This window comes from Vicugna pacos, chromosome 7 (assembly GCF_048564905.1).
Source record: "Vicugna pacos chromosome 7, VicPac4, whole genome shotgun sequence".
Taxonomy (NCBI): Eukaryota; Metazoa; Chordata; class Mammalia; order Artiodactyla; family Camelidae; genus Vicugna; species Vicugna pacos.
The window spans coordinates 24,962,953-24,988,607 of record NC_132993.1 but is presented as its reverse complement, the minus strand read 5'-3'; the positions used below and the strand labels follow the sequence as shown (position 1 = coordinate 24,988,607).

Genomic DNA, 25,655 nt, shown 5'->3' with positions numbered 1-25,655 from the left:
AGAGAAAAATGACAAGGGTGGCATACATATTTTGTAAAGTCATTATACGTAGTAGAAAAAAAAAAAAGAAAAAAGAGAAAGGAACAGTTGTGGGTCTGGGACCAGATGCTTTCTCCATTGGTTGGGGATCCCTGCCCCCTGCATCCTGCGTTGCTACCTGTATGACTGAATAGACTCCCAAAGGCTTGGATTTCCAGGAAGAGGCATTTGGTATGCAGCTGGCCTCTCCCCACTGATGCCCACCTGCTGAAGTCAGTGACATTCCACACATTTGTTTCAGCAGGAGGATGGCCTCACACTGCTCCCACAATCTGGACAAATAGATTTTTAAAAAAATCATCAGTGCCATCTCCCCATTACTAACAAAATTATAGCAGTTCTGGAGAAAAACCTGGAAGAGGAATGGAGAGGGAAGAATATTAGTCCTTATATGACTCAAGCTTGGAAAACTCGGACATGGGTGTGGACCACCACCCGATCTCAGTGTTTGACTTTTCAAAGGCAGCACAAATAGCTGACTTCAGTTTCATCGCTTGGTGGATAACATGCTGTTTCATTGATAGGTCCCTGCAATTATTCAGATCAAACTCTCTAAAAATGAAGTTAAATTGTTTTGTTATTTTTAGGAAAAACTCCTCAAGATTTGATACCCAGCCCTTTCCCCTTTCTGTTTGGAGTATTGTCATGTTGGATTTATGATGCAGCATTTGAGATTTTGCTCTGAAGCCTGGCATGATAATTTTCAAAGCTGGGATAAGTTATATGACTCATCGGTATTTATGAACCACCGACTTTAGTCCCAGCCAAGGTAACATTTGCAAATTCTCCGTGAATATGTATATTTGACATTTTCTGGCTCTTTGTTTTTAAATTTTATTTTCTTTGGGAGGAGGTAGGTAACTTCTGGCTCTTTATTGATCAGTGTATCCTACCTTGACTTCTCTGTATTCACCTTGGGCCCATCCGTGTTAGAATCACGGCGTTGTAAGTGATCTTGCTGATCTTCCGGTTAAATTCTATCATATTTAGTTGAAGACACTAAGATTGAGAATGGGTTGGGACTTGCAAGGGTCACTCATCTGGCTTGAAAGAAGCCACAGCTTTGTCCTTGGTCTCCTGATTCCAATCCAATATTCTTTCCTCAGAGCATACTCTCAGATCTTTATTTTAGTTTTTCAAGGATGTATCAATGTTGGTGCTAGGATGAAGCAGGAAGCCCTGCACATCAGTTTAAGGTAACTTGACAACCTGAGGAAATCCCCACATTAAACCAAGAGGAGAGACAAAACTTCTGAAAATTCCACTTTAACAGGTTGGACTGTGTCCGTCCTCCTCATAATAAGCTCCTTATGCCCTTCTGGTCTATTAATACCTTCATGGCTTAGGATCAAAGGAGACCAAGATGCATTTGCTTTCTGCAAACTCTCTTTCACAGCCAGCATGGTTTAGGTGATATTCTAGAGTATCTTTACTGTATGTGTTCATACGTGTCAGCTGTGCGGGGCAAAAGTAGTGCAAAAAAACGCAGCACATGTGAAATGAGTGTAAACGCCCTGCACGAGGAGCCAAGAACGTGGAACCCAGACACCTTTTTTCTCCGACTGAAATGGAGGATGTACTCACTTGAATCCTAGGAACAGCCACTGAAGCCAGACCCAGGACAAGAGGAGAATAATAACAGCAGCCGGGAAAGACATGATAAACCACGACCCGAAGTTGATGCAGTGACACTCAGGGTAGCGCCTGTGTGAAAACACGGGGAAAAGCGTTCACGGAAGGAGCACGAGCAGAATCGTCTCTGACGGTCAGTGGGAAGCGGCAGCTCCCGCCTTCCCTGTGCTACCAGCGCAGAAGGGAGATGAGGGGGATGCTCACCACTGAGGAAAGAGGTGACCTTGACTCTGCATCTCTTGACTCTCTAACTGGAGAGTCATCGCTGCTTCCCACAAAGACAAGAGTGAGTATGTCATAATTGTTGTTCCCTTTATTCAGTCTAAAAGGAAGTGCTTGCGAAGGAACCTAGCGCAGTACTTGATACTCATGGGAATGCACGAGAAACGGGTGTGCGGGGGGGGGGGTGTTTTGTGGTTAGTACACACATCATCCGCACGTGAGTGAGGAAAGACAAACGAGCAGACTTGGGAGCAGATGAAAATGAGCTTAACAGAACTGAATGTGTCCGTTAGCATTTCACATTGGTAGCTGGCATCCCAGGCTCTGAAGGGACTCTGGTCTGGTCCACTTTGCTTCTCAAAGCTGTTTCCCCTCTGTTTCTTCTGCCCCAAAGTAACTGCAACCATCTTACCAGACGTATTCTTGCTCTTCCTAGAATAGATAGTGCTTTGGGGCGTAGTCAAATGGAATAAATCTGGACCAGACAAAAATAATTAAAAGTTCTGTGAAAAATATCAACTTTTCCTTTATCTCCCCTAGTTATTTTCAGCTTTTTGGCTCACAGAATAACAACAACAACAACAACAAAAAAGAATAGCAATAAAGAAGGTCAGGTACAAGCACAGTTTCTTTGGTAACCTCACATCTATTGTTTCCAAATGTAGTCTACATTCTCATTCAGTTATCTATTTTATTGTGGGGAAAAAAAAGAAAAATTGAGAAATAGTTGTCTTTAATTTTTCTTCTTGAAGCAGTAACACCAAGAATTGGACATTGGAAAAGTACAGAAAATAACACAGAAGTAATAAAAACACCATTAACATATTTTTATTATTTTTCAAATCATAAAAACTATAAAGAACTTTATAGAAATGATAGATTTTCAGTATTTTTCTATTTAAATCACACTTTGTATTTTTCCACTTAAAAACATGTAAATAAATAAAGCCTGCATCAACAATAAGCCAAATTTATTTATTTTGGAGTACTCCCTCTACTTTAAAATGGTTCCTAAGCAATGCAAAGGCTGTTTTAAAAGAAAAAAAAAAACCAAAAATAATCTTTCAAAACTGAAGATTTCTGAAGTTGTCTACAATTTCTCTGAACTAATCTCCCTGGGTCCTAGAGTTAACACTGGCAACTGGATGATTTTCCCCACCCTGAAGAGATCCTAGAATTAGCTTATATATTTATGCAGTTAGAAAGTGGTAAATGATAGGTAAAAAATGCTAAAGGATACACAGAATTGATGAATAGAAAAAAATGCTTTATCATGGCTCTAGTGAGAATTGCCTTCTTAAAAAATGTTGTTTCCAATTGAAAAATAAAATAAGCAGGAAGAGGTTTATCTCCAGTCAGTTTATTAGACTTGGATTACAGGTCAATGACCGATGTTATTCTGTTCAGCCCACATAGATTTCTTCTATCAGAAACTATGCTGAGTACATTTAATTCTGATGGAATCCGTTTCTTTCACCCAACACACCATGACTGTCTCCCACGTGCCAGGTGCTCTTCAAGCTACTGGGGATATAATGGTTAGTTAGATGGATATAGTCCAGGTTCTCACAAGTTTACAGTTAAATGAAGGACACAGATAATGAACAGATAAGCATATACTGAATCAGAAAATAAAACATTTTAATGTGATTAAAAAGTTATTAGGCAGAGGGAGAAATTTTATATTGTGTGACCAAGAAAAGTGATATTTGAGATGAGATCTAACTGGAAAGAAGGAACCAATCATGTAAATAACTGAGAAATAGCATTCCAGACAGAGGAAATGGCAAGTGCAAAGGTCCTGGGGTAGGAATGAGTTTGGAATGTTTGCGGGTCAGAGAGAAGGCCAGTGTGGCTGTGGGTAGTGAGCTAAGTTTACAGTCACATGAAACAAAGTCCAAGAAGTAGTCAATAGGGTTCAAACCATGCAAAACCTTGTAGCCTATCAGAAGGAATTTGGATTTTAGTACTAACGCAATTAGGAGTAATTGGAACATAGTAAGTTAGTATCATGATCTAATTTAAAGTTTATGTAAATTTATGAATTTCATAAAACATGTTGGCTAGCTGGATTCTCAAGATTGAAGGTAAGACGAGTGGAAACCAAGTGTGGGAGGCAGAATTCCAAGCAACCCCTAAATTTCCTGCCCCTAGTATATATGCCTAGTATATTCCTCTCCCCTTCTGGTGTGGACAGAAGTTGTAAATACAATGAGATTTTATTTCTGCTATCTTTTATGGTTCTTTTATATCTAAAGTGAAGGAATTTTGCAGAGATAATCAAGATCCCCATCAATTAACTTTGAGTTAATCAAAAAGGAGATTATCTTAGGTGGACCTGAATTAATCAAGTGAACTCTTAAAAAAGAGATTTTCCTGCTGGCCTAAAAAAGTAAGCTTCCATGTTGTCAAAGGAAGGGGCCACATGGCAAGGGTCTGGGGTAACCTCTAGTTGTTGACAGTGACCTTATAGCAATAGTCAGCAATAAAATGGGTACTTCAGTAATTTAAACACAGGGAACTGAATTCTGTCAACAATCTGAATCAGCTTGCAGTGGAACCCTGAGCTTCTGGGGAGATTACAGGCCTAGCTGACACCATGATTTCAGCTGAGCAAAGGACCTGGCTAACCAGAGCCTAGACTTCTAACCCACAGCAATTATGAGGCAGTAAATTCATGCTGTTTTAAACCACTAAGCTGATGGTAAGCTGTAACACAGCAACAGAAAACATAGACAGGAAATCCGTCAGGCAGTTTTACAGAGGAGCAGAATAGAGCAGGGAGTTGAGTAGATTTTAGCTTAATTTAGATTGGTAAAAAGCAAAGATGAAGAGAAGGCAATACATTCTACATATATTTGAGATAAAATGTAGGAAATGAGGAAAAGGTGCCATTGATTGAAATGAAGGCTGAGGGAGGAACAGTTTGGCAGAAGGGAGTGGTGGATCAAGAATGCTGCTCAGGCATGTCCGTTTGAGATGTCCCTTAGTCTCCCAAGTGGCCATGTTGGGTAGGCAGTTAGATAAATGAGTCTGGAATTGAGAAGGCAGGTTAGAGACATAAAGCTGGTGGTTACCAACATACAGGTGGGTTTATAAGCCATGGAAATGGGCGTGATAATTTTGGGAGTAAGTGGAGGTGTTAGGAACACGGAATGCACCCTAAGTCTTATAAGTCAGGCAGAGGTGTAGGAATGGGCTAAGAACATTTAATTCTAACAAAAATCCTGTGAGAAAAACATTGTATTTCCATTTTACACAGAAAACACCAAATCTCAGAAGGTCAAGTGTATTGCTCAAGGTCACAGAATGTGCAGTCAAGCTGGATATTTAAACCCACAAGGCGTGCTGCAAACACAACCTCTTTTCATTAAAGCATGGTGTTCTCAACTCCAGCTCCCAGGCAAAAAGAGAAAATTCCATATATATTGCAAAATATAAATAAGCTAGAGTATAAACCTTATGTTTTAAGGACATTTCAAAACACAGTAGAAATGATTGCAGCATAGGAGAGACATGCTTTGACTTAAAGCATCCATGTGCGTCAATGTTGGAATTTAAGAAGACAGTGTTATTGATGCAGTTCTGATGCCCAACTACAAAATCACAAATAATACTAATTAAATACATAGCAGGGATCTCAAAAGAAGGGATGTGGTTGTGGACATTCACAGCTTTGAAACAGATTTTGGCCATTGAGAGGATGATAAGCTGTTATCCATACTGATTATAGCCCTTTTGATTAATGACCATTTTGATTATTTCTGAGTCAAAGTCACTTTTCAGTCTTGTATTTGTGTACTTCCAGAGGTTTCTTTTCAAACATTAACTACCTGTTACCCATGAGCCTGGCTTAGATTTCTAACAGCAATAGCAAAACTAGAAGCAGTGGCGACACAGAAAAGCTTAGGGCCAGATGGTTTCACTAGTGAATTCTACCAAACATTTAAAGAAGAATTAGTGCCAATTCAATGGCTGGCGTTATTGACAATTTCCTACCTGCCAGACCCCCTGCTAAGAGCCATGTATGCATTAAGCCATTTATTTCTCATAATGATGAGGAGTTTCGTCCCCATTTTACAGATGAAGGAACTGATGTTCACAGAAGTTAAGCCAATATATGGCAAGATTGAAATCTGAACCAAAATCTGAATCCAAACTCTGCAATGCCCACATTTCTTCTATAGTATCTGCTAGAGAAATTCTTTATTAGAATTACATATTGCTCTTTTCTGCAGAGGAAAATCACAGTAACTTTTGAAAGTAGCTATTGCTAAGTAACTGGTTTACCTTCTCCCTCTCTAATTAGCCAAGAAGAGAGGCTAGGGAGGTGGGCTTTGAATTTAGGGCACCTATAAACACATTTCTTTTACTATTTCTTGGTCTGGGAACCTATAATAGTTATTATTTAACATGTAATTAGTAACAACGACTGTGCTAATCATCGATAATTCAACTTCCTTCTAAGCTGCTTTGTGTACCCACGTATTTCACAGCTGACACCCACAAGCTGAATGAATATACTTTGATAATCAGCAAGCCGTGCAATTTTACTTGGGATACTTTTCCATTCTTGATCTTAAACAAAAAAGATTTGCTTTTTATGTTTAACTAATAGCTGTTGTATTTGTTAAGCGATATTGATGCATCAAAACTGCACTGTTAGGAAAGCAGTAACTGTCCCTAGTAGTATTTCCCTTAATAATTTTATTTTAATATCAAAAGATTATGCAGTTACTTAGGTGATTCCCAGGAACAGTCAGCACTTCATGAGTTTCTTGGTACAGTTCATCTCAATCAATGCTTATCGATCACCTACTGGTGCCCCGTGTAGGCTTCAAGAAGGAGACAAAATTCATTCAGCTTTTACAAGCTGGCGACCCAGGGTGGTGGCTGTGCATGTATGTGGATGAGGCAAGTTTATAGAAATGTGAACACAGTTTATGACAAGAGGAGATGGGAACGGAAGTTTAGGAGAAACTGAACAGAGTCTCAAATGGTATAGAATCCACACAAGTCGAGAAAGAAGGTGGCAGAATTGGTGGGTCTTTCTAGAAGCAGAGTAGGAAGAAATGGGTGAATTACAGGATGGCATTTACTAACAATAGTGTGAGGAAAGGAGAAGATTGGGTGATGACTGGAAGAGTGGAGCAGTGGAGCAGAAGGGTCAGGTAGAGCACCGAGCAAGCAGGATTTCCCTAATGAGGAGCCAACAAGAATCCAAAGGACCTGTCAGATCGTAACAGAAGGTAGAGTGAACAAAGAACATTTCCAGAATGCCCTACCCCAAAGATTAGTCAAAACTAATGATGAATTAATCACAGGGGAGTCAGAATTCAGGCACCACAGGTCCTAGATTCAAAGACTAAGAATGCGAGAAATTCCATACCTTATGGTTGAGTTAGCTAATCGCCTCAGTCTTGTTAGTGTTGTTCTGAAAATCACCTTCCAAGCTATACATCAGTTTATGACAAGAAGGAGATGGTTCAGCCAAACTAGCCACATTCTCAGCTTTGCAACTATTTCAAACTGTACCTGTTACATGTGCATGTTTATACTTTATGAAAAAGAAATTGCAACACATGAGTGCAAATACCAATGCAGTTTTTAATTGTCACTGGCAGCAAACTTTCTTTTTTAGAATTTTGCCCACATGGCCCCTCACAGATGGTCTGCGAGGCAATGAGGCTGCAGGTTGGAAAGGGCACTGGGACTCAGGCCATCTGCTTCACCTCCCAGGGCCTCCACTGACTAGTGATTGTCACTTAAACTCTTGGAGCCTTGGTTTCCTCACCTGTGAAATGAGGGCATTGTATACTCAATGTGAGATTTCTTTGTCTTCACTTATTCCCTTTCATTATCACTCAGGAGGACATGTCCTTCTTTTCCAAGACTAACATTTCTACTCTTGTTTCTAATTTCATTTCATTCCACTTGACACTTAGCCAATCAATATTCTCTTTCTCTTTTTTCCCCTAAACCTCACGTATCTATTTTTACTGGCTCCTTTCTCTGAGTATAAAAGCAAACTGACATCTCCTTTGTTCTAAAGGAACTCTCTGCCTTTGGTTATACTGTGCAATGTGCAAGTCAGTCCTTGACAAATGTTTGTTGATTGACTATGTGAATGAATGAAGACGTGTTTTTATTTGCACTGAATAAAATTTAGTTTTCTCAGAATTCATTATTATTTTCTTTGTGTAAAAAAGAGAACAAAAGACATTACATATATAATATAAATATATATTTTATATACAAATAAATAGACAGATAGATAAAGCTTTGAAATGTTTTATCCAATCTCTTCCTCCCATAGTTCATTTGTAAGATGTTGCCTTTCTCTAAATGTCAATGGTAGGAAATCATTGACTGTCAGTCTTATGTGCCCTTTGGAGCTTGGTAAGACCCAAAATGAATTTGTACAAAATGATCATTGGTATTGCTCAAAGAGATGGCAAACAGTGTCAAGACGAAAGGTGAGATTATTGTAATGGATTTGGAAATAAAGGGCGATTTCTCTTTGACTCCAAACATCTGGACATACAGTAGGAATCTTTTTTTTTATTTTTTGCAGTTTTAAGTTTCTGGAACTTTTTCCCGTGAAACTGAATGCATTTCATCCTATTGTTACTTTGGGATGCTGCTGTATCCTTCTGGGTCAATATTCATGGAAACATTTATTAAATATCTAGCTTGTTTAATAGTATCAGTTATATTTTGTCACATAAGGTTGTTTTCCCCCTTCTATTTCAATATTTTCTATCAAGAGGGGATACTTTGATTTTTTTCCAGTTTTCAAATAAGTTTTAATGTTAAACAAACTTGAAGAAAAAAAAATCACTAAATTTCAAAGTACATTTTAAGCATTTTCTAAATTTAAAGAAGATTTTGGCCAAATTCCCATGATTAGGAGAATTAGAAGTTTAGACAATTAGAGAAAATAGTTGCTGAAGCGTTTTGCTCAAAGTGCTACAGTGCTCTCAATCTGTCACTGCAAATGGATGAATGCATTCAGAGAGTCACGGGAACAGTTAAATAAAAAAAAGGAAATCTCGTTGATACATCGGGCAAGAACACAAAGACCAAAGGCAAACTCAATATGGATTACTTTGACGATCTCAAGTTAATTTCATGGGAATGATGGAAACCAGCAGTTCTTTAACATCAAAAAAGATAAAACAAGAAAAACTTGCTCTAATTTTTAGAAAAAGAGATTTACAGAAAGGACTAAGAAGTGGAATCTCTTTCTTTGGGGAATTCATGAGAAAGGACAGAGGTCCAGCTCATAGAAAAGGATCAAGTACATTTCCTGTCTTGTCTTGAACTAGGAGATATATTGGATAAATCCTTTCTGGCACTGTGAACTTCAGAAGTCTCCCACTTACAAACTAAATGTCTTTCAAAATTTCTATTCTAAGTCGGCAGGCGGAGTTTGCACGATAGATGTGTACTCACAGAAACAATGAGTGCACGTGGAGGTCTGTGTTATATTGTCCCTAAACTGCTATGCCAGTGATTTTTTTGTTGTTTCTTTATTTTTTAAAATGGAGGTACTGGGGACTGAACCCAGGACCTCATGCATGCTAAGCATACATTTTACCACTGAGCTATACCCACCAGTGTTTTTTGTACACAAGCTTTCATTCTTTACAGAATGGAGGACGACACTTTTTGATCTTGGATTTCTTGGAACATTTTGCAAATAATTTCAGAAAGTTCACAAAGTCTGTGAATCTGCTTCCTAGAATGTGGTTTTCCTGCCTCTGAACCCTAATTTTTCTGTGAAAAGGACCTAAATCCTGTTCCAGGACATCCTCAATGCCACCCACCTTCTGAAACTCTGACTATTATCTATTCTATTAGTACTTGAAAATACACCTTGGGTATCGGATCAGTTTGAGCTCTCACAAAGAAGCATGGACTTTCAAACTACTGCTCCAATAGTTCTTATGTAGTGTTAAGTATTTTTACATAGTTTATTTCATTTAATTCTCACAATCATCATATCAACTGTGACTATTTGAGATATGAAAAAAGAGTTATTCACTTTTTATTGTTCAAATTCACCAAATAAATGACTGGAAACTATGGAATTTTTAACTCAAATGCTCTGACTGTATCCAACTTTCCCCATTTCCTGCATTGGACTGACATCACAGTACTAACTATATTTAGATTTGTACATCTGTCCTTAGAATATGCTATTACTGCAATTTTTTTTTGTAGTTGCTCAATCTTTCATATCTTTTTCGACTGCAATGCCAAACCTTCTGTGATGGGCACTTCTGTTTACCACTCATCACTGAAGTTCAAATGTCAGTTGCCAAGCCCTACATAAATTGTCCCATGTAAACAATCCCTTTTTCCCTTAGGTAACTATAATTTGCAATATTATTTGTAATGAAGAGTATCTCCTGTGTTCGATTAGCGTGGTCATCTACAAGCTATTTCTTCTAAGCTGGCCTTGGAATCTGCAGACATCTGTTAATTCACTACATATTTAACTCTCAGTAGAAGAGAACATTTCTAGACCTATAGAAGTCCTGGCGGGATTCAATATGGCATCTCTGTCTTTGGATTCTCTGAAACAAGTTAAGAATAATTCTTATAATTTGTGTGCTGCCCATTTAGCAAATCACCAACCCAATAATTTTACTTACGTATTGAAATGCTCAGCGAAGATCAAGTTGGTGGAGGTACCAGTGATCGTTGTCAGTCCACCAATGGTAGAAGAGTAGGCAATGCACAAGCACATAAGTTTACACATCATGTGGTCCTTCTTCGTTCGATATCTGTTTCCTGTGCCTGAATTCTGTTCAACAATAAAATGTACTATGAGAAGTAGCTCTGTTTGTGGTCGTAACAAGCAGTAATGGCATCTGTCATGGGCTGAATGTTTGTGTCTACCCCATCCCCCAAATTCATATGCTGAAGCCATAGCCCCCAGTATGATGGTATTTGGAGATGGGGACTTTGGGAGGTAATGAGGGGTAGATGAGATCATGCCGGTGGGACCCTGGCATGACGGGATGAGTGCTCTTATAAAAGGAGACACCAGAGAGCTTGATCTCTCTCTCTGCCACATGAGAACACAGAGAGAAGGCAGCCATCTGCAACCTAAGGAGAGAGCTCTCATCAGACACTAATCCTGCTGGCACTTTGATCTTGGATTTTCAGGCTCCAGAATGGGGAGAAATAAATTCCTGTTAAGTCTATGGTATTCTGTTATGGTAGCCCAATAATGCAGCATTTGTCTTTCCATCAATAGAAATGTTAACAATAAAAATATTTAAACACTGATATATTTTATGAACATAATTTCATTCATTCAGTCATTCTTCTTTCTTATTCCTGAGCTAACTCTTACCTCCTTTTTTCCCTTCTCACCACCACCCCAAATCTTCCCAGTTTTCCCTCTGCACTGGTGGTACACGGTCAATGAGTTCCTAAACCTCTTTTTAGAGCATTTCTCTATTTTTGTGCTTTGGTGCTTTTGATGGCCCCCCAGAGGATACAACTATGTCTAAATTGAATGCTTTCAACCCCGTATACTTCGGCATTGAGAGATGGAGTTAGTGTTCTCCTGTTCCCTACTCTCTTCCAGAACATTAATCCTCTACTCACATGGAAATAAACCTATTTTTCTTTAAGGCTCATGTAACTTGGGTATCTCTCTCTCTCTGCTCTGTTTTGAATATGATGTCCTAATCTCCTGGTCACCCACGGCTATCATTTAAGGTGACATTTGCATTCCTCCACTTAAGATGACACAGCATTCCTCTATCCTCCAAATCCATCAGCATCTGGGTAACTATACCGTGTTCATTATAGCCCTTCAAACATCCTGGCCTTACACATTTTTTAGAGACCTTCAAGCCTGCTCTCCCTCAGTCACCCCCTCCTACAGCTCCTGGACAACAGCACATCCTCAAATGGCTCCATCTGAAAAATCACTATTTTAATATTTTTGCTTAAGAACGGAACTTCCTAAGGGATAAGATAACAGGAACTTCATTCCTTCTCTCATGCACGGCCCATTTAACACACTCTGTGGGTCTGATTCGTGCTATCGTTGGGGTGGTATCTGGGGCAAAATCTACATTTTTTGATCACTTCATTTAATAAATGATCTTTTAGTCATGTTTAGAAAAAAAATCTAATTTCAGGGCTAAAATGAATCGTGTGCTATTTAATAACAAAAGTCCCACCTCTACTAAGGTTACTTGCACTCGCCCCCTAGGTCAGGCCCGCTGAACAGCCCGCAGTCAGAAGTGGGCTTGTGGGTTAGGCTTTGTCTCCCTCTTCTAGCTCCAACTGCTCCCACCACCTGCTAGTTCAAGTTTCTAAATCCTCCATATTCGGAGTGGCAGGGAACGAACAGGTTCAGGAGAGGAGTGGTTCAGCTTAGAAGAGGTCTTATTTGACTGGTTTAAATTAGATGTGACATCAGTACTCTGTGGGTTTGATGGGTGTTCAAAATGGCTCTATCCAGTGGGCCTGCCATGGATTTTTATGGATTATGGATTCCTATCACCCAGGTAGGGACATCAGGTTGCTGCCCCTCCTGTGTAGTAATCCATCTCTTCCTCTTACGACACACTCGTGGTTTCTGAGTGTGATGGTCGTCCACCCAGTCTCTTTATGTGGAGGTCAACATGCCTGTCAAGAAGCTGTTTTGGGGAAAGTTGCTTTTGAAATGACCCCAAGTGCCACTCCTTTTATATATTCCCTATATCTGGTCCACGGGAAACAGGCTCCTCTACCTGTTCAGTGAGAGTGCAGCTGGAACTCCGTTAGTAAGGAGATTCAGCCATGACTTTCACTTCTAAATATTTCAGGAGTACCTCAAATACTGGCCTATTGATTGCCTCTAAGTCTAGGAAACAGACTCTCAAGTTCTCCAAGCGGTGATTTCTCAACATCTATCACACTGTCTTGAGGTAAGTGGACGACTCCCCCCGCCCCGACCTTGACCATACAGGTCAGACCGGGTTTGGGAAAATATTCTAACTTCCTTCAAAGGTAGACTATCTTTCAGCCCTCTCATCTTCAAAACTAAATTTAAGAGTCTAAAAGGGTTTTTTGGCTGCTCCCTTTGCAAATCCCATGCAAAAAAAGCATGGGAATACTTATGGTATGTGCTTGTTCTTCAGGGATAGAAAGAGTCTCATTTTACCACCCTATTAACCAAGAGTTCTCCTGTTTAACCACAGCGTCTTTTCCAACTGCTGGTGACTTACTTTTATCTCTGCTTTCCTTCAGCTCTACTGACAAGTCTAGGTCACCGAAGTACCTAGTTACTATTCTCCTCTCTTCGCTTCCTGTCTTATCCAGTTTGGATTCCTTGGTAAACCAACTCAGTAACTTTCTCTTTTTTTAGGCGTGTAGTTTTAAAGCCAATTCACTGAGGTATGATTGCCATGTAAAATGCTGTGCATACTTAATGCATACAAGTTGATGAGTTTGGGGATAAGTACATACCTAGGAAGCCATCACCACCATCAATAACTTTCTCAACAAAACCCTAAACTCTCTTGTCTCTCTCTGAGTGGTAGTTATTCAGCAAAATGTTCACTTTGGATGAACCCAACCGTTTACTTTCTCCATGTCATGTCTGCCCCTGAGCAGCCCAGTACAGGTGGTGAGAATTAAACACGGTAGAGAATGGGTTCCCTACATTCAGGATCACCGCCTTCAATTGCTTCGTTCCTGCCGCACCTCTACCCTGCTGTGTTTCTCTGACCAAATGATTCTAGCTGTCTCCCCGAGAAACCTGGGAACCTTCCCACTTCCCTCCTTTCACTCTTCACACGTAGCTTTGCCTCCCACTCCCCAGGGAAAATGGAAGCCAGCAGACAAACTAGAAACCTACTTGCACCTGCCCCTCCTTCTCCTCCTCTCAACATACAAAAGAATAAATGTCTCACCTTCAACTTGTTTCTGGACTCCTGTCTCTCAGACATTCTCAGAAACCTTATACAGTAGACTTTACTGGAATCTTCCCATCAATGTTTAATCATTTTCAAGTCATCTTTTCAAAAGAAAACAGAGAAGGCCTTCTTAAGCCCCCTCTCAATGACCCACATCACCTCCATTTTCACAACCAAACTACTCAAAAGAGTTCTCAGCATTCACTGACTCCATTGCTTTACCCAATCAAATCTGGCTTCTGTCTCTTCAATCCACCCAACACGCACTTGCTGTGATTATCAATAACCTCCACATTCCTAAACCCAATGGATACTTCTCAGTGTCAGTTTGGTAGACCTCTTAGCAGCACATAAAAGAGCTGATCACTCCTTTCTGCCGGAAAACTCTTGCTTGGGCTCTGTGATAACTCAGTCTTCCAGTTTTTCTTCTACATCTCTCCCTGTTCCTCTGTCTTCCTCACCAGTTTATTTCCCTTGATCCTTTCTTAAAACAAATTGCTTGAAACTTTATCAAAGGTACTTGTCTCTTCTCACAGTAATATTTCTCCTTAGGAAATTTCATATGTTTTCATTGATATAATGAAAGACATACGAGACCACTGAACTTCTGTCTTTAGCCAGACTCCTTTTAGACCTATATATCCAACTGTCCATTCAACATAATTTGAATGTTTTAAAATAAAACTCCAACCCCAAAATGTTCAAAACCGAATTCATTATTTCCTTTCTCAAACGCTGTTTTTCTTCAGGATCATCTATATAAGATAATAGCATTACCAGCACCATAATTACAAACACTTAGAGTGGGCTTCGTATGTAAAGGCATTGCTTTAAGTTACAATCAAATAAATGGTTTAATTCACCTTTTTCTTACAACACAATGAAGGTAGAGCTGCTTTTATCTCACTTTACACATGAAGATGTGAAACACAGAGAGGTTAAGTGTGTTGCCCAAGGTTACAGAGCCTGGAAATGGCAGACTTGAAGTTTGAGACCATGTAGGGCTTATACCCTCACACCGTCAGCCACTACACTATATTGCTTGTCCTCCTTGAAATCATTGTCTTCCTCATCCCATGAAATCCTGTCAATTTTATCTACTTAAATACGTCTGGACTCTGTTGGGTTTTTTCCATCTCTGCTACCACGTGAGTCTAAGTTGTCATTGTCCCTGACTTGGGTTATTGCAATAGCTCCTTCCAGCCTTTGGTGCTTCAATTCTTGCCTATTTCAGAACTGTCTTCAACACTGAGCCTTTTAAAAAGCTAGATGTATTTAAGAAATAAGAAATATGCAAACAGAAGAATTGCCTTATCTCACACAAATAAGCATGCTGTGTGCGACACTGGCACTGAAAGATCTTCTTGAGAAATTATATGAATGACAGGAGAAAATTTCTACTCTCTAAAAGCCATCATGGGTGTGGGCATAGCATTTAGCATGGCAGGGTCAGGTGCACTGTAATTTGCCTTTAACTTTCTAATTAACTTAAAGGTTAGCCCCCAAAGGTACCCACTCTTCACCCCTAATAAACTAATTTACAAATGTCTCCTTTTGCCTTATATTTTCTACATGGAAAAGATCTGCATTTTCCCCATAATAAAACTTTCCATTGGAAATTTGAATAACAAATGATACGTAAATAAGACAGCAAAATAAGTTTAAAAATTCTTACGAGTGATGCAAAAATGACAAATGAAATTTAGGGCTTAACTTTTAACTATTTTACTAAGGAAAGACCTCAAACGCAAATCAGAAAGTGATATATAATTTGGATACTATTAAGTTGATAATAAGGACAAACATAGAGATGTAATGTGTATATAACTTCTCACTGTTACATTAAAACTTCCAAAATATAAAGAAAAAAATTAGATTCCATATTAAAGCTTAACTGCAATAAATGCACATATATTCCTATATATGAAGCAATGATGAAACTGCATTGGCAAATACAAAGTTAAAATATCAAAATAGAAAAATATTAATATATTGGCATAATTTATGGACATCTCTCTTTTTCCCTACATAAAGACTTTTAAAATATACATGAATGCTACATACACGATTATGTAAATATCCCGGACAATTTAGAAAGGCATTATGAATTCAAGATAGATTGAAATTCTGCAGTAAATGGTAGTCCTAATACATCACAAAACATGTTCAGGGTTAAGTGCAGGTGTCTGGGGGGCGGGATGGGGTGCACCACTTGTGTTATCTAGACAGTAAACAAGAGCCCGGGGTAGTCAGCTCTATTCCGTTTTTTGCTTAGGGCATGTGACTGCTGGGCTGAACTGGCTGAAGAGACCACGCTGTGTAGTAAGAAGTAAAGATTACGGACCAGAGGGACAGTAGTAGAGGACAATGGGCAAGAAAATAGTGCTCTTAAGAAAGTCTAAGAGGAGCCACTAATTAAGCCAGCGACTGGTACGGAAAGGGGTGGGGGAGGGTCCTCAGCAGGCCAGTCTTCCGCTCGAGACAGTAGTTTCAACCTGAGACCAAGGGTTTGACCCTGATCTAAAAGGGAGTTAAAATAAGTTATTTGGGGTAGAGAATCAGACCCAGAGCCTGACAGCACATGTTTGCAGATAGAACTCATCACATTTTTCCGTAAGTGAAAGAGGAGATCGGTGTTCGTCGGCGCGCATGCGTGTGTGTGTTACACGTATGGTGTATTTTCTCCTAGGGGTTTGGGAGAGAAAACAAACAAACAAACAAACAAACAAACAAACAAACAAAGAAGGGATGAGACGCAAAGCATCTAATGAGGTGAGGCTGGAGACGGTCAGGGATGAAGAGGCCAGAGAAAACCTCTTGTGCTGGTGATCAAAGGAGACTGCCATGGATAGACTAGGAAAGCGCTTGCTTTATGTTTCATTTTGGGAGACTTATCTGAAACCAAATACACAGAATACAATTTTTAAAATAAAAAATATATCCACACACATATATGTGCCTAGAAATAAGGCTGAAATGAAATATGTCAAAATATTAACAATAGGATTATGGGGCGGGGGGAGTAGCCACTACCTTCCTTATACTTATTGTATCTTCCACAATCATAAAAAAAAGTTTTTAAGTGTATTTTAAAAAAATCATAGACTACTAGAGAAGATACATATTTAGAGATAATCTGTACAAAGACCTAACTTTTTAGAGGAGTAAAATGAGTCTCACTGTGACATACGTAACTGGTCACAGCAGAACTGATGCAGAATCCATGGCATATGCGTTCCCTCTCAGTGATCTCCCTTGTGTCACCTTGCCTTCCAGAACAATTTTTACTTATGTGAGCTCTTTAATGGATATAAGACTTTACGGTCAATTTTATTTCATCACGCTTGTATCCAAACCAATTGTAACCTATTGGGATTTTATTCAATCCCAATTCTCTGTCATACATTCGTATTTCCCACAAATATGTGACATCTAAGACCTTGTCAGTATGTCTTCCACAACTTCTTCCAAGTGGCTGAAAGCATTTTATACAGGATATGACCAAATTCAGAATCCTAAGACATCACAGAACGAGTGGTGCTCCCGGGACATTTCAGAACAAAAATCCTGCAAGTCCAGATATAACTCACTATTGCCACCTGGTGGCAGTGGTTGCAGATTCCAGGGGCATGTTATACACGGATCTCGGGTGCTAGTAATGCACACACGAATCACCATGGACTAAACCAGTGGTCGCCACTGCGAGTACAAAATAATTCATTTGGGTGAGTGTGATATAAAAACATTAGGGGTTCTATTTATATTCAAGTAATTATTCAAGGCTAATTGCACAAAATGTTAGTTCTCATTAACAATTTTCTGCTTTTCAAATACAGCCAGTTTAAAACCTTCCAGCTATTTTTGGATATTTATTTGCACTTATTTTAACTATATTCATATGATAAAATCTCCTGATTTCTCAGTTGTAGGCATTACAATTAAAATTCCACTATGTTAGATGAGACTTTAGCTTTCTTTCACAGCCTCCTCCCATATTCAATACTCATACACACTCATACTTTTTATGTCACCATCATCCTCCCATCAGTGGCTGCATTGAAATTTTGCGTAGAGCAGAGCTCAACGTTCAGAATGTTGTCTAGAGATCTATTAACAGCTGAACAATAGGATATATATTACTTTTCGTGTTTTGTATCCCCCCATTACTTGCTTAGTTTTCTAAGTGGATACCACCAAATTAGCCCCAAATATTCTGTGGTTGTTTAAATCTTCTCTCCACATGATCAAATGATAGGATAATGAATCTACATCAAATATTCTACCAATTCCATGCCTTAGACACATCTCTTCCAGGGCTTTCCTGCCTGTCCTAAATCCCCATCTTCTTCTTCTAGACCTGCAAAGAGCTATCTAGACTCAGGTCTACCCTCTCACTTCATTGATAGTTTGGGTATTGATTTCTAGATTGGAAACAATGTTACCCAGAATTTTGAAAGCATTTTCCCCTATTGTCTCTGAGTTTTCAGTGTTGCTATAAAGAAGTCTTCTGTCATTCATGTTTTTATCCTAAGGAATCTGTTTTTCCCCCTTTCTGGAAACTTTTAGGGTTTTCTCTTCATTTACCATGTTCTGAAATTTCAAGGCCCTTTCCTATGTGGGTCTGTTTCATCAGTTTTGCTGGCACCCAGTGGGGCTGTATGTCATAAAAATTATATTCTTTCACTATGAAAATTTTCTTGAATTTTGAGGTAACCTTCTTAGTTTTCGCAATTCTTTTTCTGAAACTCCTACTATCTTATCTTGTTTCTTCCTATTTTTATACTAAAATTTTCATTTATATTTTATAGCTTTATATTTCTATCTTTATATTATATATTTTATATTTATAGTTTGTATTTTATATATTTATTTTCTATTATATATATTTATTTTTGTCTTATTCCTTTTTTATAAAATTTCATTCATATTTCATGACTGCAATTTCTTTGTTCACCTCTCTGAATATATATTAATGATAATTTTTTTTCTTGTGTTTTCATCTTTCTGCACAGTTTTGTTTCCTGCCAGTTTGTTTCCTTTTGGTTTGTTTGGATCTCTCTCTTTCATGCCTGCGGTTGTCTTCAGGTACCCAAGAACTCGGGTGGTTTGCTCCTATTTAAGGCAGTGGAAAGCTGGTTGGAAGCCCTGTACCTGCTCTTTGGAACTTGTTGTTGACTGTGGGCTCATAGATGCTATCATCTGCCTGGATCTTTTTTTTGAGAAAACTTAATGCAATATATTTTCATCTTTTATCTTGTGTTGATTACATTCCCCGAAGAAAAACCTGGCCTCTTGCCTGCTGACACCTGGAGGGTAGAGGCCTGGCTATTGGGGCCGGTGAGATGGGGCAAGGCTCTCACCATTGAACGTACAAACGATCACTCGGTGCTTCAGTTTTCACTATGAAGCCCTTTCCTGAGCCTGAACGGTGTCGGGTCCTCCTTACCCTCTGCTTTACCACGTCTAAAGATGACACTTGTCTGGTGGAGGGGAAGCAGCTGCATTCAGGTGGAGTTGAGGAAGAAGTTTGGGGATTTAACTGTTTCATAAGCAATTTTTTTTACTTACTCCCACTTTTCAACATTTTAAGACTCTGAGGGCTGCGGCTGAGTAAATTAGATCAGTAGCTTATTGTCCTTCCTCACGGCTGACGGGATTCCACTTTCGTGGGATAACTGAGGCATTTCCCACTCACTCTTTAACTTTCTGGCCTCCAAAGTGATTTTGCTGTCATCTCCTTTCTTGACATTTTTATAACTGTGACTTATGACTTAGAAAGTCTATTCCTGTTTTAACGGAGATTTGGGATAGAGTGAAGGTAAATGGGCCCATTCAATCTATCATCTTATTGGAAGATGCAATATTTCTCTTTTTACATTAAAAAAAACAAACCAAGAACTAAATGATTCTTAACTAGTAGTCATTGCATTGACCTTGGTGCCCTTGTAGGCCATACATGGTGGATGCCCTAGGCAAAAGGGAGGGGAGAGTCCATGGTGCACAGAGGGGATTGACAGTGGGGCCTGTCTCCTCTGTTCACTCGGCACACTGAGTTTACATGTGCTTGGTTAAGTGGATAACAGAATAACCTTTCTAGTTTTAATTAAGCCAGCCCTCCCATAATGTACATATGGCTTTAAATAATTTCTATAGGAAATGACTTATGTAACGAAACTGTAGAATGAAGATAATGCATAAGTAAACACGCAAGAAAATTTTAAGAGACATCCTTCTCCTACTCCTGATATGACCTCCTCATGAGGATCTGGTGAAGACCTAATCAGCAATAACCTGAACAGCGCAGAAGAGTTGGTGACAAGTTTGAAGTAATCAGTAGGACTCTTTGAAATATGATTTATATCTACTGTAGTTAATAAAGAATTATGTCACATATTGTGAATTGGGATATTAGTTTATACAGTAATGGTATGAGGCACAGAAGGATATTTAAAATTTAGCACTCAAGACATGAGGATTCTTCATAAAATTTATATTTTTTCAGCAATGTTGAAAATCAATTAAACCCAAAATCCGTTTTACAAAATGTTGTATCTTGAATGTTATTTAGAAGCCTCCTTTGTGATTTCGTAGTGAAGACCAAAAAATAAAAATATACATGCTGTTGGAAAAAAAAAAATCTTGTTTTCTTTTCATAGTGATAGAAATGACTGAAATAATGTGTAAATAATATAACAGATATTTCTCTATCCAGCTGATTGACAAATCAGATTTTCTGTTAAATGAAATGCTGTTTAAAATATTAAAAAGTCCCTTTAAAAATATATCACTAAACTGATACAGAAGTAAGGAATCTGCCTTGGCCCCAAATAATGTGCAAGTGGGAATCTTAAGTGAAGTGTCTAAACAGTTTTTGACCTGAGGATTTCAGTTTATTCTTTTGCAGAGAGAGCTGAAGATGGCAGATAATGCCTAAGGCCCACCCTGTGTGGTGAACAGTATAGGAAAACACTCATAAAGCTGGTATCCTTTGCAGAAGCAGAAGGCAAGGAAATCTCATGCTGACTTAAGGAAAAATGCAATGTTCCCTGAAAACTCCTAAACCACGAGCATTTCTAGCCTAAACTGATGCTACCTGTGCATTAGACAAAAAACAGCAATATAATTCAAAGCTCTTCCAGGCAACTGCAGCTTAGGACTTGAGGAATTCCCATAGAGTTTCAAAGAAAATCGGCATTTCAATATTTGAAAGCACAAAACATGCAAGAAAATAAGACAACAAAAATGAGAACCAGCAGAAAACAAAAATAGGCCAAAGAATGAGATCCACGGGGCTTCAGACACTAGAGCAATTAGACACAGAATATAAATACACTTATTTGTGATTAACAAGTTAGAAGATGGGAAATATGAGTAAGGAGAAAGAGACTATCAAATTACCAAGCAAATCTTAAAAAGAGACAAATAGAATTTATAGAAATTGAAATTTAAGTTACTGAATTAAAAGATTCAGTCAATGGGTTAAGCAACAAAACAGACATAGCCAAAGGGAGAATGAATGACCTGGGTTTCCACAGTGATTGCGCCAGTTTACAGTCCCACCAACAACGCAAAAGGGGTTCCTATTCTCCCCACGTTTAACACTTGTTACCTCTTGTCTTTTTGATGCTTCTGTGATTCCTCAAGGGTGTGTGATAGTCTCTGTCCCTCCCTGCTCACCTCTCTGTAAACGTCAGGGTTTGGCTGGATGAGTAAAGGAGACGCCTGGGTTGTGTCAGGTCAGGACTGGGCAGCACTAACAATTGGCTTTGCTGCCCAATTTCACCCAGTCTAGGAGAAGGGGAAAGTCGTCAAGAAGGACTGTGGTTTGTAGCACCTACCCGATCTAAAGTAAAATACATTTTCCATATTTGATCTAGGGGCCAGATATTCTAGAATTGCTAGCTTCTTACCTGACAGAACGAATGTCCCTAGTCCCTAGTATTATGACCCGTGCTTATTACTGTTGCATGGTACCTTGAGTTCTTGGAGAACATTAAAGAGTTCTGTCTTACAGAATTTGATTTTGAATAACAAGAATTTTCACCCCCAAACTAAACATCACCTAATTAAAAGCAAGATTCAATTTGTTCAAGGAAAATTTCCTTTGAACTTTTCCCTTTGGGGAAGTTCAAATTATATAAGATGAACGGAAAACAATTACCTTAGGCCTCTCATTAAAAGCATACTGATTTTCCAATTGTTTTCATTCAAAGATGCCTGGAGGTTTAGAAATTGAGCTGGTATAAAAAATCTGGGGTATCTCTTTGAATAACACTAGTGTCATGAAGGAAAAAAATACAGTAACTTGGTTTTTCTTTCGGTGTGTAGAAGTTGACTTTTGGATACTCAGAACTTATTTCTCATGGAAATACTATAAGCAATGATTGGTCTCCCAGTTTCTCCACTGGAACCTGCCGAATCTATTCCCCCATGTATGTCAGTGTTCTTTTGGGGCCTTCCTTTCTTCTTGTTCCTTTTCTTCTCTAAAATATTTCAGCTAATTTGAAGTAACACAGAATTTATGGGCTAAGTGTCTACCCACTGCTTTTATTCGGGGCACAAGGAGGGAACGCTGCTATTGTCTGGGTCGTGGCCTATAGTGAAAAGGGCACCTGGGGAGTCATGGAAGACATCTCTTTTTTATGTACGAAGCATAGGAATACGACTCTTAGGAGTGCTCTGTAATCAGTTCCTGGAATCTAAGGGACTACTGAATATCCATCATCTTCAAAATCAACATATAATCATCACCATCATCTGCAGGAGCAGCAGCAATGGGAAAATTATCTTCAAATTATTCACCATTATTATCTGTATCAAAACTTTGCAGTGCTATTAACAAGAATTTTTTGGCTGAGAAAGTATATAAAGAACCCATACAACTCAACAGTAAAAAACCAACCAACCCACCCCAGGATATCCAATTGAAAAACAGGCAGAGGAACTGAATAGACCTTTTTTACACGGAAGACATAAAAATGGTCAACAGGTACATGAGAAGGTACTCAACATCACTAATCATCAGGGAGATGCAAATCAAAAGCACAAAGAGTTATCATCTCACCCCTGTTAGAATGGCTGTCATTATAATAGCACTATGCTAAGTGAAGTAAGTCAGACAGAGAAAGACAGATGCTGCCTGGTATCATTTATACGTGGGATCGATGAAAGCCAAACTCATAGAACAGAAGTAGAGTGGTGGTGACTAGGGTCTGGGGAGGGGAGGCGGGAGCAGGAATGGGGAGACATTGGTCAAAGGGTACAAACTCCCAGTTATAAGATGAGTAAGTTCTTGGGATCTAATGTACAGCATGACTATTATAATTAATAGTACTATATACATAGCTGGAAGCGACTAAGACAGTAGATCTTAAATGGTCACATTGAAGTAAAGAAGTGGTAATTATGGAGGGGGAGAGCATAGCTCGGTGGTAGAGTGCGCGCCTAACATGCATGAGGTCCTGGATTCAACCCCCAGTACCTCTATCAAACAAACAAACAAACAAACGAATGAATGAATGAATAAATAAACCTAATTCCCCCCCTCAAAAAAAAAAAAAAAGAAATGGTAATTATGTACCGCAATGGAGGTGTTAAATAACACTGGTGGTAATCATTTACAATATATAGGTATATCAAATCAACAGATTGGTGATTCCAATGTGTGAAATTTCATTAATTTTCATAGAAATCAAACAATTTTTTAGTGCAAATTACCAAAAAGTCTATGCCCTTCATTGTTTTTCCTCTTCTTTGAAATTTATTTTAAACCATTTCTCTTCAAAGGGAGTGATATTTAGATCTTTTTGACTTGTAGTTCACATTCAAAGTCAAACCACCCAGGATTTACTTTTAATTAAATGAAATGCCTCACCTACATCATGAAGAAAGCAGAAGACCAAAATATTATGTTATGAATATTCCTTCCATTTCATAGCTAGTTTAACTAGATACAGATTCTTCCACATAATCAGTTAATGTTAAATTATCTAGTTAAAACCTGGCAAAGAACAGGTACAACTTATAACAATTATAACACAAACTATACAAAACCTGCATATCGAAGATTTATAATTGTTAAAAATCAAAACACATCTCCAATCTACAATATGTAAAATAATACTTTCATGCAATCTCTTACAAAGAATACTATTATAGACTACAACGTTATCCCTTAATTTTTCTTTGACATAAAGCTACATTTTTATGTTCAAAGGCCTTGTTTGAACTCAGATCTCAATCTTTACGGCCTAAGATACACCCAAATTATCTTACTTTCCCCTGTTCAAAACTTACTGCTCCCTTGGTGTTCCTCACCTCGTCAGTGGCTTCACACCCCGCCTTTGCCCAGCTTCCTGTAGCAGAGGCATCTCCAGTGCTTTTCTCTCTCTCATCCACCCAGTCAGATTAATCAAGAAGTCCAGTTAGGTCCATACCTTCTGCCCTACGCATTATTGCCACAGTAAGCTCTTCAAAGGGCAGAATCTACCATGCCGTCCCCTAGTTTCAAGGCTCTCTATTCCCCTTAAGAGAAACTAAACTCCTCTGCATAGCATGAACAGCTATTTTTATCCTGGTCCAACCTATCTGAACGTTTCACTCCCTACAACTCATCACCCGGCACCTGCACTGGAGATGTTTCTGAAAAAGCCCGGCTCTCTAAATAATTGGGTCTTTGAATACATTGTATTCTGAGTACATTACCTCTTTCTTTTTCACTCCTTCATTAGTCAAGGTAAGTATCTATTGAATACTTACTCTGCTTCAGGCAATGGAACGAGCTAGGGGATTGAATGGGGAACCAAGCAGACTTGGTCCCTGCAGGCATGGAATCTGCACTCCTCTGACTGCAAGAGCCATCTTCCCTCCATTCTCAAATTCCTTTACCTCATATTTCCTTCTGGCAATATGCCCAGGTGAGCTGGTTGCTCCAGCTTCTAGAAGACTTGGCCTCTGTATGTGCCTGTGCTGTGGTATTTATATCACACTTGTTTTTTTCTAAAGTCATCTTCCCCACTAGACTCTGAGCTGCTTACACTAAGGAGCAGGTCTTTTCATCAATAGACTTTCTTGTAACACCTGGGGCAGCGTTAGATGGCAAATCTATTGGAAAGGCTTTGACCCAAAATTTAGGCATCATGCCAGAAAACAGGGTTTCTAAAGATGACCACAAGAAAGTTACTGAGTGCAAGTATATCCAACAGTTTTTAAAAACTATTTCTAATGTATTCTTCTGTAATACACCTGGCATACTATTGATTTTCTGTGTTTTAAAACAATTACTTCCAGCCCTAAAGATGATAAGGTTTTCATAAATACATATTCAATTCTCATCTTAAAAACCCTTAATATATATGGTAGCTAATGGCTTAAAATTAATCTTTGTATCAGTTTTCTCTTTATATAGAAATCGTTCTTCCCTTGAAGATTTCTGTAAATAACAAAAGGGTTTTCTTCTTCCTATTGAATTACATGCTAATGCATCATAGCCTGAGGAAGGAACATATGCTCCACTCTCATATTTCTAATGCCATGGTTACCGTAGGACTATTTCTATGCAGGATTATTTTTCAGTGGTCTCGAGATATATTATTCCCAATACAACCTAGTATAGTATTTTTATATTGATTTATCTTGGGGAAATGAATTCTATGGGATAATTTACAAAAGTCTCCTTCCTTCCTTTAATAGCTAGGATAGCTCCAACCCCATCTGTATTGGGCAGTAGCGACTCGGGAATTCTGCATCGCAGTTTCTAGTGGCAGTGAGGACACTAAAGATAACTGGGTTGTAATTACATACATAGCAGCTGCTCTAAGTTCATAACCTGAA

At 38.7% G+C, this 25,655-nt stretch overlaps 1 protein-coding gene across 6 annotated transcripts in view; it reads right to left on the bottom strand.

Annotated features, from left to right (window-relative positions):
• The window catches only part of SLC13A1 (solute carrier family 13 member 1), a 76,007-nt gene that overhangs the window by 37,751 nt on the left and 12,601 nt on the right, over nucleotides 1-25,655 (bottom strand). For all 6 annotated transcript variants that reach the window (XM_015237602.3, XM_072965413.1, XM_072965414.1 and 3 more), the window contains exons 6-7: nucleotides 10,554-10,705; nucleotides 1,624-1,743 (exon numbers count right to left, since the gene is read on the bottom strand). In XM_015237602.3, the coding sequence (XP_015093088.2) occupies nucleotides 1,624-1,743; nucleotides 10,554-10,705 (272 nt within the window). The remainder of the gene's footprint in view (nucleotides 1-1,623; nucleotides 1,744-10,553; nucleotides 10,706-25,655) is intronic.